The 16,330-nt window shown below is 42.5% G+C and overlaps 1 protein-coding gene across 6 annotated transcripts in view; it reads left to right on the top strand.

The window, feature by feature from the left end:
- Positions 1–16,330, top strand: part of PMS1 (PMS1 homolog 1, mismatch repair system component) — a 666,172-nt gene that overhangs the window by 403,240 nt on the left and 246,602 nt on the right. For all 6 annotated transcript variants that reach the window (XM_056533911.1, XM_056533910.1, XM_056533915.1 and 3 more), the window contains 2 exons: positions 7,798–7,920; positions 11,833–11,970. In XM_056533911.1, the coding sequence (XP_056389886.1) occupies positions 7,798–7,920; positions 11,833–11,970 (261 nt within the window). The remainder of the gene's footprint in view (positions 1–7,797; positions 7,921–11,832; positions 11,971–16,330) is intronic.

Genomic DNA, 16,330 nt, shown 5'->3' with positions numbered 1-16,330 from the left:
TCAGTGGGACACCTATAAAGTTACTGTGTGGGGAGCCTGTGGACAGAGGGCTGTGTGTGTGGCTCAGGAAAGGGCGTTGCAGACAGATATTGGAGTGCTGGAAGAATGGGTGGTGCAAAACCCCTTCCCTGCAGCGGAACAGGCGTGGGTGAAGGCTCAGAGGGCCCTCTTGATTTTTCAGAAAGCATGGGTTCAAAAGAAATTGGTGGATTGGGAGGCTGCACTCTTTGAGTTTGAGGATAAGAATGGGAAACTGTTAGCTTATTTGGCTAAAGAGAGCCGGACGGTTTTATCAATACCCTGTATTCACAGGTCCAACTGGGTGTTGGAATCTAACCCGTTAGCGATTAATGATATCTTTCGGGAATTTTATAGTGCCCTTTATTGTTCACAGTCTTTGAGTAACCCCACTGAGCTCCTCCCCTTTTTGCAGGGTTTGTCGCTTACCCTTTTGACTGTGGTTCAGTCTTCGGCCTTACCTGCCCCTTTCTCAGCGGAGGAGGTTGCCACAGTTACTAATTCTTTACCTGTGGGGAAGACTCTGGGCTTAGATGGTATGGTGGGAGACTGATACGGGATGAACGAGGAGCGGCTGGTCCCCATTTTGCTGAACCTTTACCATGTGGCTTCCGAATCTGGGCTTATTCTATGAGGGAGGCGTTGATTGTAGTTCTTCCCAAGGCAGCCGAGGATCCGAATGTGCCGGATTCTTATCGCCCAATTGCTTAATGTAGATATCAAAATCCTGGCTAATCTGCTCAAGGGGGTCATTACTTCTGTTGTTCATCCTGACCAGACTGGGTTCATGTCGGGCAGGGCTACGTATATTAATGTGAAGCGGCTTCAACTCAATATTGCTGCGTTGGAGGGGGATGTCTCTCCTGTTTATGTTGTAAGTCTTGATATGTAAAAGGACTTGGTACAATGGCAATATATCTGGTGCCTATTGGGTGTTCTTGGTTTTGGACATAACTTTGGAGCCTGGGTACAGTTGCTGTATGATAGTCCTATAGCCCGGATTCGTACGAATATGAAGGTATCTGAGGCATTTCTTTGAGAACGGGGTACGCATCAGGGTTGCCCGTTATCCTCCCCTCTTGTTTGCTTTGGCAGTGAAGCCATTGGCGACAGCCAATTGAGCCTCTCCTTCTATTCATGGCTTGCATAGGGGACCCTTGGAGGAGAAGGTTTCCATGTATGCAGATGATACCCTGGTTTACCTTTTCGGGCCTGTGGGTCAACTGGGCAGTCATCTTTGATGCCTCTCTCTAGAGTGGTGAGTCTTCCGCCTTCTCTCTCCAATGGTAGTTGATAAGTTCTGGTATCTGGGTGTTGAGGTTTCTGCATGTCTTAGTGAATTTTTGGCTCTTAATTTGGAACCTGTTGTGACTCATACTGAGGACCGGTTGCAGGCATGGTCTTCTTTGCCCTTGTTGGCGGGTAGAGCAAATATCTTTAAGAGGATTTATCTCCCTAAGTCAGACTCTACTCCAGGTGCCGAAGCAGCAGGGCAGCTTGGCGGCTGCAAAATGCACAATTATTTTCTAATGTCTCAGCTAGTGTACGCAACCTGGTGGATCGACCTGGATCTCTCCAATGTGCCATCTTGGGTTCATATGAGACATTGACATTGAATGTAATGTATAGGTATATTCCTTTTTCCCTTTTATTTACTCCTATTAAAACTGTGGCTGTGGTTTGGTCAGTGGTCTCTGGGCATTTCCCATAGCCTGCTGTTCCTCCTAGAGCACCTCTGTGGGGGAACCCTCATCTGGAACACCTACAGGAGTTGGAGGCATCTGGGTTTTGGAGCACTCATGGGGTCAAAATTGCTATGCACCTGTTTGGGGAGATTTAATCTTTCCCATCCTTTACGGAAATGTGTGACCGTTATAATGTCCCTCGGAGTGCTCTTTTCCAGTACCTCATGCGCAGTTTGGCTCCCTGGATGTCACCCCAGCCTTTTCTGAGGTGGAGTTGTCCCTGGATGTCACTGATCTCTCCAAGCCACTGACGCAGGCCTATTCCTTGCTCCAGTCTGCGGGTCCTGATCCATTTTCCCTGGCTTATCTGAAGTGGGTGGAGGATATCCCTGAGCTCTTGGAGGAGCAGTGGAAAGAGGATACATTAACGTACTATGCCACCGTGGTTAGCGCCCGGGATATATATATTCAGTTGAGATTTATTCTCCGTCTTTACTATACCCCAGTTATACTCTTGTATTGGTGTTTCCCCTTTGGATGTATGTTTTCGTTGTATGATTGATAGAGGATCGTTTCTGCATGCGGTGTGGAGTTGCTCTTGTGTTGTTTCCATTGGTAGAGAAATAATTCAATTTCCGGCAGATCATCTGGAGTTTCCATTTGTGTTGAACACAGAGGTCTGTTTGTTGGGTCTGCTCAATGGTTTGGAATTGGGTTCCCATAGGCGCATTCTTATGAACTGGAGGGCTTTTCCATGCCAGTTAAAACATGCGTCCTGTAACCTTTTACTCAGTGTTCACACACAGTCTTTGTGGCCTCTTGCCTTTTCTTCTCAGACTCCTTGTCTGTCTCGTACTAGAGAATGAACACTTTACCTGTGTTACCACAAATTGTCACAGTCCACTTCACTGTGGCGCTCCTTGCAAGGACCCACACAGCCACCCTTGCTGTCTTCTGTGAAGAGTCCAGACTACACTTCCTGGACTTTTAAATGTCTGCCCTTCTTGCTGTTCTGTGCTGACTTAGGCACCTGATGAGCATTTCTGCTATCTTACCTAGGATAAAGGACTGCGAAAAACACCCTTTCATTGGCTTCACACCTACCTCAATGCCATATATTGACCTAGGAATTTACACACACCCTGCAATACACATGGGAGGGTATGTGCAGACTGCAGAGCACTGCACCCTATGTGTATAGCAGTGCAGAGTAGACCGCAGACACATGGACAGGGGCCCTGAAAGAATTGACGACCGCTGGGGCCGCTGCACAGCACACAGTGAGTGTGTGCTGTAGAAGATGGACATTTTTACCTACCGAAAGGAGCCCGGGCAGCGGTGGCGGATGAAGATGGGGGTCACTACACTGACTGATCTTCCTCCAGAGTCCAGGGCAGGCTGAGCGGGGGATGGAATAGCAGCACTACGGCAGCGGCGATGGAGGAGACAGTTAGGAGGAGCAGCAGCCCCACCCTGGTGAGGGGGGACTGTACTCGGAGGGTGGGGCTGAATCAATGAGGCTGCCTCCTGACCACCCACGACCGCAGGTTTTGGGTTGGGTCCCGCAGGATCCCAATCCCCATGCAGGGCTCTACTTTGCCTGTCTCTTCCTTTGAGTAAACTTGATCCGGCTTTTCTCCTCCTTAGGAGTTGTCTTCTCCTTTGCAAGGATCTTGGCCCCTAGGGCCTCAAGGTAGCTCCCGGACAGTCTCTCACTGTCTCTTTGTTTTTGGCCGACTTCTTTTTTGGCCACCATCATCTGTTCCAAATGACTGCACAATTTCAGCCCCCCCCATTGGGCTCATCTTTAACTGGCGGAAGGAACTCATGTTCCGGCACCTGCTCGGTTTCTTGTTTTACTGAAGACTGTTTCAGTCAGAGGCACACTTGTCACTTGAGTCTCTAGATCCTCTTGGACTTTACTCGCGGTCTGTTCTTAATCTCTCCCAGTAGCCTGGCAGACCCCTATCTGACATATATCTAGTGACTGCTGACACTCTACATCCTCAGCCTCTGCTAAGTAACTCTCAACTAGTGTGTGGTGCAAGTCAGGTGTTGTGGGCCTATCAGGTGTACCCGCTCTAGTCACCCAACAGTCTTCCCATAACTGCTGGAAAAAAATGGAAAACCCATGCCCAGTACTACATCATACTCTAAGGAGGGCTCTATTGCAACCTTGTGACTCACAGTACTATAGGGAGTAGAAAAACAGACATTAACAGTTTTATAACCCCTAATATCTTTATAGACACTATGACAGGGTCCGGCTTTCTGCAACTTGTCTTTATCAGACTTATTATATACCTAGGCTCCATCTTTTTACCATCCACTGTCAGCTCACACAGATGTTCTTTTGTCCCATCTGAGCTGGCCGCAGTACACATTACGTCAGAAAACATAGACTCGCGTTTTTTCATAAAAACATTATCACATTGGCCAAGTTCAAAATTCTCAGAACAGTTGATATCATCCTGTAGCAGTTCATGGGAAAAAACATAATGGTTCTTCACTTAATATAAGTTAGTATACTCCTGATAAAATTCAGATTAATCATGGTAGCCAATGATGGGTTAATATCCAATAGTTCTGTCATCATGGAGAATGTGAGCTGAAGCTGGATCTTCTCATCCTAGTAGTCATCAGCACCAGATACTTACCTAGGATACATCCTTTATATTCTATTAATCAACAGCCTAGTCTCACTGCGCATTACTACAAGTGTGTATATATATATAAATATATATATATATATATATATATATATATATACATACAGTGCATAGTGAAAGTATTCTTCGTCCCCCGTGAACTTTTCGACCTTTTGCCACATTTCAGGCTTCAAACATAAAGATATAAAACTGTAATTTTTTGTGTAGAATCAGCAACAAGTGGGACACAATCATGAAGTGGAACGAAATTTATTGAATATTTCAAACTTTTTAAAATAAAAAACTGAAAAATTGGGAATGCAAAATTTTTCAGCCCTCTTAAGTTAATACTTTGTAGCGCCACCTTTTGCTGCGAGTACAGCTGTAAGTCGCTTGGGGTACGTCTCTATCAGTTTTGCACATTGAGAGACTGAAAGATCCTCCTTGCAAAACAGCTCGAGCTCAGTGAGGTTGGGTGGAGAGCATTTGTGAACAGCAGTTTTCAGTTCTTTCCACAGATTCTCGATTGGATTCAGGTCTGGACTTCGACTTGGCCATTCTAACACCTGGATATGTTTATTTGTCCACCATTCCATTGTAGATTTTGCTTTATGTTTTGGATCATTGTCTTGTTGGAAGACAAATCTCCGTCCCAGTCTCAGGTCTTTTGCAGACTCAATCAGGTTTTCTTCCAGAATGGTCCTGTATTTTGCTCCATCCATCTTACCATCAATTTTAACCATCTTCCCTGCCCCTGCTGAAGAAAAGCAGGCCCAAACCATGATGCTGCCACTATCATGTTTGACAGTGTGGATGAGCTGTGATGAGCTTGTTCAGGGTGATGAGCTGTGTTGCTTTTACGCCAAACAAAGTTTTGCATTGTTTGCCAAAAAGTTTGATTTTGGTTTCATCAGACCAGAGCACCTTCTTCCACATGTTTGGTGTGTCTCCCAGGTGGCTTGTGGCAAACTTTAAACAACACTTTTTATGGATATCTTTAAGAAATGGCTTTCTTCTTGCCACTCTTCCATAAAGGCCAGATTTGTGCAGTATATGACTGATTGTTGTCCTATGGAAAGAGTCCCCCACCTCAGCTGTAGATCTCTGCAATTCATCCAGAGTGATCATGGGCCTCTTGGCTGCATCTCTGATCAGTCTTCTCCTTGTATGTGCTGAAAGTTTAGAGGGACGGCCAGGTCTTCGCAGATTTGCAGTGGTCTGATACTCCTTCCTGTTAGGATTCGGCAGGCTGGAGGTGGATCCTCTGTGCCAGAGAGGGATTGGCGTGGACCGTACCGGTGGATCGGTTCTAAGTTGCTACTGGTATTCACCAGAGCCCGCCGCAAAGCGGGATGGTCTTGCTGCGGCGGTAGCAACCAGGTCGTGTCCACCGGTAACAGCTCAACCTCACTGGCTGCTGAGAGTGGCATGGGACAGGAGGACTAGACAGAGGCGAGGTCAGACGTAGCAGAAGGTCAGGGCAGGCGGCAAGGTTCGTAGTCAAGGGCAACGGCAGAAGGTCTGGTAACACTGATAAAGGCAAACACAGAAACGCTTTCACAAGGCACTGAGGCAACAAGATCCGGCAATGCTGGGAAGGGGAAGTGAGGTATATATAGGCGTGGAGCAGGTGGGAGCTAATTACACTGATTGGACCAGGCACCAATTAGTGGTGCACTGGCCCTTTAAATCTTAGAGAGCTGGCGCGCGCGCGTGCCCTAGAGAGTGGAGCCGCGCGCGCCAGGACGTGACAGCCGGGGAACGGGACAGGTGAGCAGATTGGGATGCGACCCGCGAGCGGGCTCGTCTCACTATGCGGATCGCATCCCCGCCGGCAGTGTCAGTGCAGCGCTCCTGGTCAGTGGGTCTGACCGGGACGCTGCAGAGAGGAGAGTTTGAAATATCCAAGATTGTGTCCAACTTGTTGATTCTTCACAAAAAATTACAGTTTTATATATTAATGTTTGAAGCCTGAAATGTGGCAAAAGGTCGAAAAGTTCAAGGGGGCCGAATACTTTCACTATGCACTGTGTGTGTGTGTGTGTATATATATATATATATATATATGCACTAAGTTCTCGTACAGTCACATCGGTGCATCAGGACATGCACAGATGGGCTCCAGTAACTAACGACTATGTGTTCGCGCAGCTTTGTGGCCGAAGGAAGCGCTCATAGACTATCTCCTGACGTAGCTCTATCTGCACAGTTACGTAATGGGACAATATCCTACAGGAGCTCTGCAGCAGCGGAGTTATTGGCTTGATTGGATGTTTGTTATGTCTATTACCAGGATGCACCTTGGTACACAATTATTGGATGTTAAGTAGCTCTCTGAATGGCTAGTATAGCTGCTTATCAAATTGAAGTAATACCATTGGTTATACATGGGAAGGAAGTGACCTATGATTGTGACATCGCATAAGAGAGTTTATATAAACCCTTGCATGGCTCATTGACACACCATTTGCCCTTGAGAAAGCCACAGATGTGGCGAAACGTTGGGCGGGCAATGCGTCCTGCAACCGTTTACTCACTGTTCACACACAGCATTTGCGGCCTCTTGCCTTTTGTTCTCAGACCCCTTGTCTGTCTCATACTGGAGAACGAACTCTTTACCTGTGTTACCACAAGTTTTCACAGTCCACTTCACTGTTGTGCTCCCTGCAAGGACCCTGCCTCTCCCATACAGCCACCTTGCTGTCTTCTGGAGAGAGTCCAGACTACACTTCCTGGACTCTTAAATGTCTGCCCTTCCTGCTGTTCTGTGCTGATTAGGCACCTGATGAGCCACTCTGCTCCCTCACTTAGGATAAAGGACTGGGAAAAAAAACCTTTCATTGCCCTCAATCCTGCCTCAATGCCACACTGGTTAATAAATATGTTCTGCTGAATAGGACTTTATATATAAGTCAGAAGTGCCCAAAGAAATTTGACAAGGTTTGTATTCCCTGGTTGATTTTGGGAGAGTTGGTGGTCCCTCGGGAACTTGTTGGATCGCCTCAGTAGGTGTGGGTTGTTTCATAGTCTATGCTGGAGGTGGAAGGATGGTCTGGGCTGTATGGATGGTGTGTGCTAGTGGTGTTTGTCATTGTTGGGGGATTCTGCTCCAGGGGCTTGCGTCTGGCCCAGTTCCTGTACTATGATACTGTTTTGTACAGAGTCTTTCGCCTTATAGGATTCTATTGTTACCCTATTTTTAATTACCTTGTGGTGCTCTCTGGATTGTTATTGTACTGTTTTTGTTTTTAGAAATGCCTAAAATAAATACTTATTATTTAAAAGTATTATTTTTTCTGCTGTAAGTAAATTCACAATGTTTTACTAGTTTGTAAAGCATTGTTTACAAATGTGTCTTTAGACTCCACACATATACTGTAAATTATATCAATATGGCATTCTTCTAAACCTAAACATAATGTCCCTCATTCTTTTTATAACAACAGTTACTTATTAATGGATACCTTCCAATACCAGAAGCAGACAGAATGCTAACTAGTGTCCATGGTCCAGAAAAGAGTTTTATCTTCATAAACCAGCGCCCGGTTCATCATAAAGACATATTAAAGGTAACCTCAAAATATAATTTAAATTTCTGATTATTAAATACATTTTATCATGGTTATACCCCTTAATGTATTATTATGGTTTTAGCAGATAAATATTAATGTTTTTATAATAAAATTATAACATTTTTTAATTACTTTTTGTATGAGTTTCTTGTTTTTTATGTTGTAGTCAAGAAAATCTTACATTTTTTATTCCACATGATGGTTCATTTTTATGTTTGTTGGTATCAGTTTTGCTTCTTTACAGCTCCTGGACAGGTGCACAAACTGTCCAAATTTTGTCTTCAGTTGTGCCTGGCTCAGAAGAGAAAAAGGAACTGATCTGATCTACCTGTTATATTCAAAAACATACTTTGATTTATTGGAGAAAAAATAAATCAATAATGAAACAAAACGTATCATTTCTAACAACTAGTTTATGGTCTTTGAATTTTTGCTGAATGATTTCTCCCTAGCCTTTATTGCCAAATTTTATGTTTAAAGTGTTACTAAATAATTAACTTTTGTTGTGTTGTGACATGTAAAAAGTTTAGATCAATTGGGCTCTCGACCCCTTCTGAACATTCTTTATAGTCAGGTGAAGTGGGTGGAGCTTAGTCCAACTGATCTACGTTTGTGTTGTATAAAAATCGAGCAATTTTTGTAAATCTGGGCCACTCTATCTGACTGTGGATTGGTGGAGTCCATACTCTATGGAATGGTTTTCTTATCGTTTCTGGTCAGCATCAAAAACATTTTTTCTCAGGTCCTCAGATATTTCCTTTGTATGTGCAATAATATACTTCCACAATCATGTTGTGAAGATCAGCTTCTTGTTCTTTGAATACAACAGGTTGCCCACTCACACTGACTACTTTCACCTTCAAATATTTGCTAATCCTGAGTGAATGTTCAGATTTTCAAGTCTTTAATTGCAATTATTGAATACAAAGCCAAAAACAGATTTGGAAAGAAGATAAGTATACTATATGTACTTCATTTATGATCTGTATCTGTTTTTTTATTTAATAATTTTCTATTCAATAACTGCAATTAAAAGCCTGAAAGTGTGAACACAGCCTAAAGGTTCTCATACTTTTGCCACTCACAAATATATGTTATATATGGATTATTTTCCTTAATAAATAAATCACCAAATCTATTATTTTTTATTTATTTCACTCTTTAGCTCAAATCTGATGTAGTTGTAGCTCAAATGTATGCAAAAATGTAGAAAATTCTGGAGGTTTAGCAAAGTTTCAAATTCGGAAATTCCTCAGCAGTTTCGTGCTACATGACAGTTCTAAATATGCACTGGGAAGGGGAAATCATACGTACCTCTGCCATACTTGCGGCTTTGTTAATGTCCCAGCCACTAGCTGCTAAGAAAGGCAGGATCTTCCCCTGAGCAACCTGTAATGAGAGCCTCCCTAGCCCCACCTCTAACCAATGATTGACAGCTCTGGCATCAGGTCATAAAACTAGTAGAAATCTTCAATAGAAAAGAAATGCTGCACTCACCGGTAGACGTGTTCAACTTCATTATTGACTTGCATACATTACAACAGGGCAGTAAGATAAAGCTATAGCGGGGGTGTACTGGATACGCCTATCCAGTACACCTCGCAATAGCTCTATCTTACTGCCCTGCTATAATGTCTGCACATCAATAAAGAGGTTGAACAAGTCTACCAGTGAGTGGGGCATTTCTTTTCTATTGAATATTTGTAACTGATTCGGAACTGATTCACTGTGCAGCGCACCTCCATAAGACTGTTATAAAGCAGACATCATTGTCCACACTTCAGAGGAGAGTGGGAGGCTCAGCTGTATTATTAGGCAGTGCCAGACACCTATCTTCTACTTTGTGATAAAACTAGTAGAGCTGTCAACTACTGTCCAAAGAAAGGGCTGGGAAGGCTCTTATTACAGGGAACTTATGGAAGATCCTGTCTCTCTGACTCTCAGCCGGTGCTAGGACATTAATAAGCCTTTTTCTTGGTCATGCAAAGTGCATGACTGAGAGCAGATGTACAGTATCTCTTGTAAGTCAGTTCACCCATCACATTTTTGTAAAAATGTTATATCTTTTCATGTGACAACACTGAACAAATGCCAGCATGCTACTAAGTAAAGTAGGGAGTGCACAACCTGTGGAACAGTGTTTAAAGGGGTATTCCAGGATTTTTTTCTTTTATTTGACTATGCTACAGGTGCTGTAAAGTTAGTGTAATCCATAATATAGTGTCTGTACCTGTGTGTGACAGTGGTATTGCAATTCTTATGTGATTTTCGCCCCAATATTTATTTTTAATAGCATACAAAATATTTATTTTTAATAGCATACAAAATTTTTATTTTTAATAGCATACAAAATTACAAAATTACTGTTGAAATTTCCCAGGTTGCAGTGCGTTAAGACCTGACATCACTAGTCAGTTGTGCTAAGGGAGCCTGCTTCAATGGGTGGAGCGACAGAGAGATAATTTTGCTACAGCTGTAGGCACCCTGATTAGAAAACACTGATCTTTTGAGTTTATTTGTGCTGCAATGGGTGAGAGGGAGGAAGGTAACTTCACACCTTCAAGCATGGAACTATGGGATGTTTAGTTTAAGAGACCAAACTCCAACAAGAAATACCCAGATAGCCTGGCAGCTATGTACTGAAATCACCATATGGTGGATAACCCCTTTAATGTTTCTGTCCCCTCAAATTAACTCAACATACAGCCATTAATGTCTAAACCTTGGTCTGCATGGCTGTAGTCCCAGAAGGAAGCCTCTGATAACTGCAATGCACAAGGAAGCTTGTAAAATGTTTACTGAAGACAAGCAGACTAAGACATGGATTACTGGAACTATGTCCTGTGGTCCGATAAGACCAAGATAAACCTATGGTTCAGATGGTGTCAGTTGTGTGTGGTGGCAACCAGGTGAGGAGTACAAAGACAAGTGTGTCTTGCCTTCAGTCAAGCATTGCAGTGGGATTGTGTCATGGTCAGGTTTGCCTGAGTGCTGATGACACTTGAGAGCTAAAGTTCAGTCAGGGAACCATGAATGCCAATATGTACTGTGACATACTGAAGCAGAGCATGATTCCCTTCATTTGAAGACCAGGCTGCAGGGCAGTATTCAAACATGTTAATGACTTCAAACACACCTACAAGATTACCACTGCCTTGCTAAAGAGGCTGAGAATAAAGCATGTCTCCAGACCTAAACCCTATAGAGCACTGTGGGGCATCCTCAAATGTTAGGTTAGGGCGTGTAAGCTCATTAACACCCACCAGCTCTTTGCAGACATCATGGGGGAGTGGAAGAGGACTCTAGTGGCAACTTGTGAAGCTCTGGTGAACTCCATGCTCAAGAGGCTTAAGGCAGTGTTGAAAAATAATGGTGGCCACACAAAATATAGACACTTTGGGCCAAATAGGGCATTTCCGTATAGGGATGTACTTACTTTTGTTGCCAAGGTATAGACATTAATGGGTGTGTGTTGAGTTGTTTTGAGGGGACAGTAACATTAAACACTGTTATACAGGCTGTGCACTCACTACTGTTTTCACATGAAAAAATATAATTAAATATTTAGGGAAATTTAAGGGGTGTACCCACTTATGTGATATAGTGTATGTATTTATTTGCTAATACAAAACTGCTGACAGATTGCCTTTAATTATACGCTTTGGCCTGCATTTATAACCTTCTTTTCTCATCTGGATTACGTTTGAGGGTATGTTTACATAGGACTGAAATGGTGCAGATTTTTTCATATTAACTTAAATTAGGAAGTCAAAATCTGCAGTATATCAGTCCTGTGTGAACATGACCAATTAATAGGTTGTTACAGCTGCTCCTTCATACAATATTTTATGTAATAAATAAATGTTACCTGTCTTTTATTTACATACTCTTGTATGTCAAACTCTGCAGGTGGTTCGTATGTATTATAATCAAAACAAGGATTCTTCTCGCTGCTATCCAATTTTTTTCTTGAATATTGTTGTTCCAGCCTCATCTGTTGATGTTAATGTAACACCAGATAAAACACAAGTGTTGCTACACAATAAGGTACATAACTATTATTTTCATATAGCAGATAATTCTAAGACAATCTTGTTGTTGAGTTTTTAAAGAGTAACTATAATTTATTCAGACTTCTGACCTGTGCTAGGGATTTTTAGATGTTTTGAACACTAGGAGCCCAGGTGAGACCCCCATCAATTGCTAAAATGAATAAACAGAAAAGCTAAGGCCTCGTTTACATTGCCGTCGGACCACGCTATTCAGAGTTCTGTCGGCAATCCAGCCAAAAGGATGGAAGTTTAACGGAGAAAAAAATAGTGCAAGCTCTATTTTCTTCTCGGCTAAAATCCTGTAAAATGACACAGTCACCGACGGACCCCATTTTTTTTTTTACAACAAGGGGTTACAAAAATTACAAACATAAATAAAACATACAGTAGAAGGGTGGGAGGGGAGCTTCCCTATCTGCAGCTCTTAACGAGTGAGGCAGGGGGAGGGAGTGCTTCTCCTCACATAGCTCATGGCCTGCCTCTCTCTAACTTGGCCCACCTAGGCAGTTAACCCCATAGCTCTCTGCCAGCAAGACAATGAGGAACCCACACTACTAAAACAGAAGGGGAGGAGGAGGAGGAGGGGGGGGGGGAGATAAAACCAAGGGGTCTGTGTTACATTAACTATTCAAGGGCACCAAGTTTGTGACACCTAAACCTAAGATGGCTTGGTGTTACCCAGGAAGTGATTTGTTTAATGATTTTGAGAATTAACCTTCAGAATGTTAAAGGTCTAAAGGGCAAATCTAGTCATAGGTGGACTTAGCTGGAGTAGATATTCTGATCTATACAGCAATAATTACTAAGAACATACCCATAGAATAAGTCATAAATGTATGATAAGTATTGAATTGACTGTTAGAACCACTACAGATCAGTAGAAGGGGGTCCTGTGTTCCTCTTACTAAGGAGGACTGCTTACTATACTTGTACTGAATGCATTACCAGTCTCTTAAATCTGCCTTCTACAGTCGTTTGTTACTATGTTATTTTTCATTAACTGTTATTGTAAATAGTATTTACAAATTTACTAAATTATTTACTTAATTATTGTTTAAAAGGTACATATAATTTGTTTATTTATTTTATAACAAAATAAAGCTAGTACAGACCATAGAACAATGCAAAGTCAATTTACAATATTCAATAACAGAATAATAAAGTAAATATGAGTAGCATGCAAGTTTGGGGAAAAAATAGATACACAAAGAAGTATTGTTGTAGATAATATAGCCTTAAAAAACATCTACTACTCCAATATATGTGTAGACATAATGTAATATAGTTATATATGTTTGTCACTATTAGTATGGCAAATCAATCATGTAAAAAATGTGCATACAAATGACAATATCTGTTAAAAAAGAAAAAAAAAACGCAGAAACAAAAAAGGAAGAGAAGAAGGTAAGAGACCCGATGCACACCTACAGTGTAATCTGCACTCAGGTCTTTTGCTGTTCTGGTTACTGTGGAAACGCGCTGTCCTCTGGATGGTCAGCTGACCTTGTTGGCTTTTCACCTGCTTAGCTCCCTATTCAAACCATCAGGATTCTTCCAGGCCTTGCCTGCAAAAGAGCTCATATTCCTAGCTAGCGTTTTTACTGTATCTTGTATTTGTGGCATATTTGACCCATTGGCTCTGTTCTCTGAATCCTCTCCTGTTTCTGCGATTTGTCTTTTCTGTTATCTCTTAGTACTGACTCAGCTTGTGGACTGTGACATATTGTGTGTGTATGTTTAGTTATTATTTCTGTTAGTGTGTGTGATTCCATACAGTGTCCCGACCTCCGTCTGTATTGTAAGTTTATTTTGTTGACATTTTTCTCCCTGCGCTTATTCAGGCAGGGACTGTCACTGTGGTTGTGGACTCATCGCCTAGGGCGGGTACACAAGTAGGCAGGGCAAGTGGAAGCAGGGCAAGGGCTTCACTCTTCCCTGCCCATACGTGACACACAGCCTCGGAGAGAAGGAGAACCTCATGCTTCTGCCCAGAGTATCAGAGGGACCAAGGCAGAGAAAGGGAGGTTTTAACAGTTATTGCAAGACAGGAAGGTGGGAGCTCACTACCCCCCCCCCCAAGAGTGCTGAAGATGGGAGAAGTTTGAAGTTTGTTGTAGTGATCTATGCATTGGGTTATGGCAGCCTCTTCGCAACACTGCTCCAATGGTATTACTCCTTTAGCTGCTTGTAAAAAATTGTGTGTCAGGGAATTTTTATAGGTGGATTGCTCCATGCTGAACATAAACCAGTATAGTATAGCTTCAGGAGTGAGTTTAACCTTTTATACAGTGCACTGAGAAGTTTTCAGACCCTTTCACTTTGTTAAAATTTTTTTAGTATTACAGCCTGAGAAATGAAAAATTCAAGCTTCCCCATCATTATGCACTCCATTAGGGATATAGTTTGAACAAGATGGACTTTGGACTTTTTTCAACCTTATGAACTATGTTACTATGATGACATATTATAAACAGAATTTAACATTTTTGAAAATGTATTAAAAAAAAAAAAGGAAAAAATATAATTTTGCATGGACATAAGTATTTAGACTCTTTTTGCTATGACATTTGAAATTTACCTCTGAAGGCCTCCCATTTCTCATGATCATCATTAGGATGTTTTTACACTTTGCCTTTGGAGTCCACCTGTGGTAAGTTAAGTTTATTGGACCTAATTTGGAAATATATATCCCTGTCTATATAAGGTCTCATATCTTTCAATGCATACCAGAGCAAAAACAATCCGTGAGATGGAAAGAACTGTATGTAGAATTCAGACACAGGATTGTGTGAAGGCACAGATATGGAAAAGGGTGCAAAAATCTGCAGCACTGAAAGTTCCGAGGAGCGAAATGTCCTTCATTATCCTAAATGAAAGAAGTTTAGAACAATTAGATCATTCTGGCTAAACTCCAAATATCCTGTGTGAAGATGGAAGAAACATCCAGAAGGTCAACACTCACTGCAGCCTGCCACCAATCTGGGCTTTATGGCACAGGTACCATAAAAAAATGTTTCCTCAGTAAAAGATACATGAAAGCCTACCTAGATTTAGCAAAAAGCACGTTAAGTACTCTTAGACTGTAAGAAACAAGTTTCTCTGGTCTAATGAAACCAAAACATTTACCTTCCATGTCTCATTTCTTTTTTTTTTTTCTTTTTTTTACTGTTTATTAATAAACTTTTTCAAATTTTTTCATACAAAGAGAAAAGCAAGAGATATTCAAGTATAAAATACAGGGGTAAAATTAAAACAACAAAAACAAAAGGGATATGACATACATAACAATGTTGCATCACTTTCGATTAAATTCAAAGACATGAAGATGCATATATCAGTAGTAGGCACTTGCAAAATCGGTACTTGTATAACATTGGTCTACTGTGTGGTGAGTATACTTAAAGCATAACAGAAAAATAGAAAAAAAAACAATATACGGAAAATCTAAGCCAAATAATAAGAACAAAAACAAGAAAGAGACAAAAGAAAAAGAATAAGGAGTAAGAGCAGTAAACATATTAGAAGCCTGCACGGCCGTGTACGAGAGCTTCCCCAAGGGGAAGAAAAAGAGGTCTAGAAGCTAAGTGTCTCATTTCTAAGTGTCATGTCTGGAGGAAACCAGGTAATGCTCAATAACTTGCCAATATCATCGCTACAGTGAAGCTTGGTGGTGTGAAAGCATCATGCTGTGGGGGTACTGTGGGAGTGCTGTGCTGTGGAGATTTTCTTAATGAAAGCCTGATCCATAGTACTCTGGGCCTCAGCACAGGTTCATCTTCCAACAAGACAAAGACCTTATTGTCACACAGCAAAAACAACACAGGAGGGGCATAGGGACAACTCTGTGAATGTCCAAGAGTGGCCCAGCCAGAGCCCTGATTGATCCCAAACGAGCATCTCTAGAGTGACCTGCTTTCCAATGCCATTCCCCCTTGGTAAGGGGGGGGGGGTGACTGCCGAATGGTCTGGGGCGGGAGAGGAGAAGGGGACAGAGAGAGAATGACTAAGGGGTCTGGGGGGGGGGCGAGAAGAGGACAGAGGGGTCTGTGAAGGAGGATGACTGAGGAATCTGAGGGGAGGAGAAGGGGACAGAGGGGTCTGTGAGGAGGATGACTGAGGGGGAGGAGGAGGGGACAGAAGGGGAGGGGGCGAGAAGGGGACTGAGGGGTCTGTGAAGGTGCATGACTGAGGGGGAGGAGGAGGGGACAGAAGGGGAGGGGGGGAGAAGGGGACTGAGGGGTCTGTGAAGGAGCATGACTGAGGGGGAGGAGGAGGGGACAGAAAAGTGCGAAGGAGGATGACTGAGGGGTCTGGAGAAGGGGACGGAGTCAATGGGCTTGGGTGACAGAAAAGTG

This window comes from Hyla sarda, chromosome 8, assembly GCF_029499605.1.
Source record: "Hyla sarda isolate aHylSar1 chromosome 8, aHylSar1.hap1, whole genome shotgun sequence".
Lineage (NCBI taxonomy): Eukaryota > Metazoa > Chordata > Amphibia > Anura > Hylidae > Hyla > Hyla sarda.
Note: the sequence above shows the minus strand (reverse complement) of the source record. Positions and strands in the feature narration are given on the sequence as shown.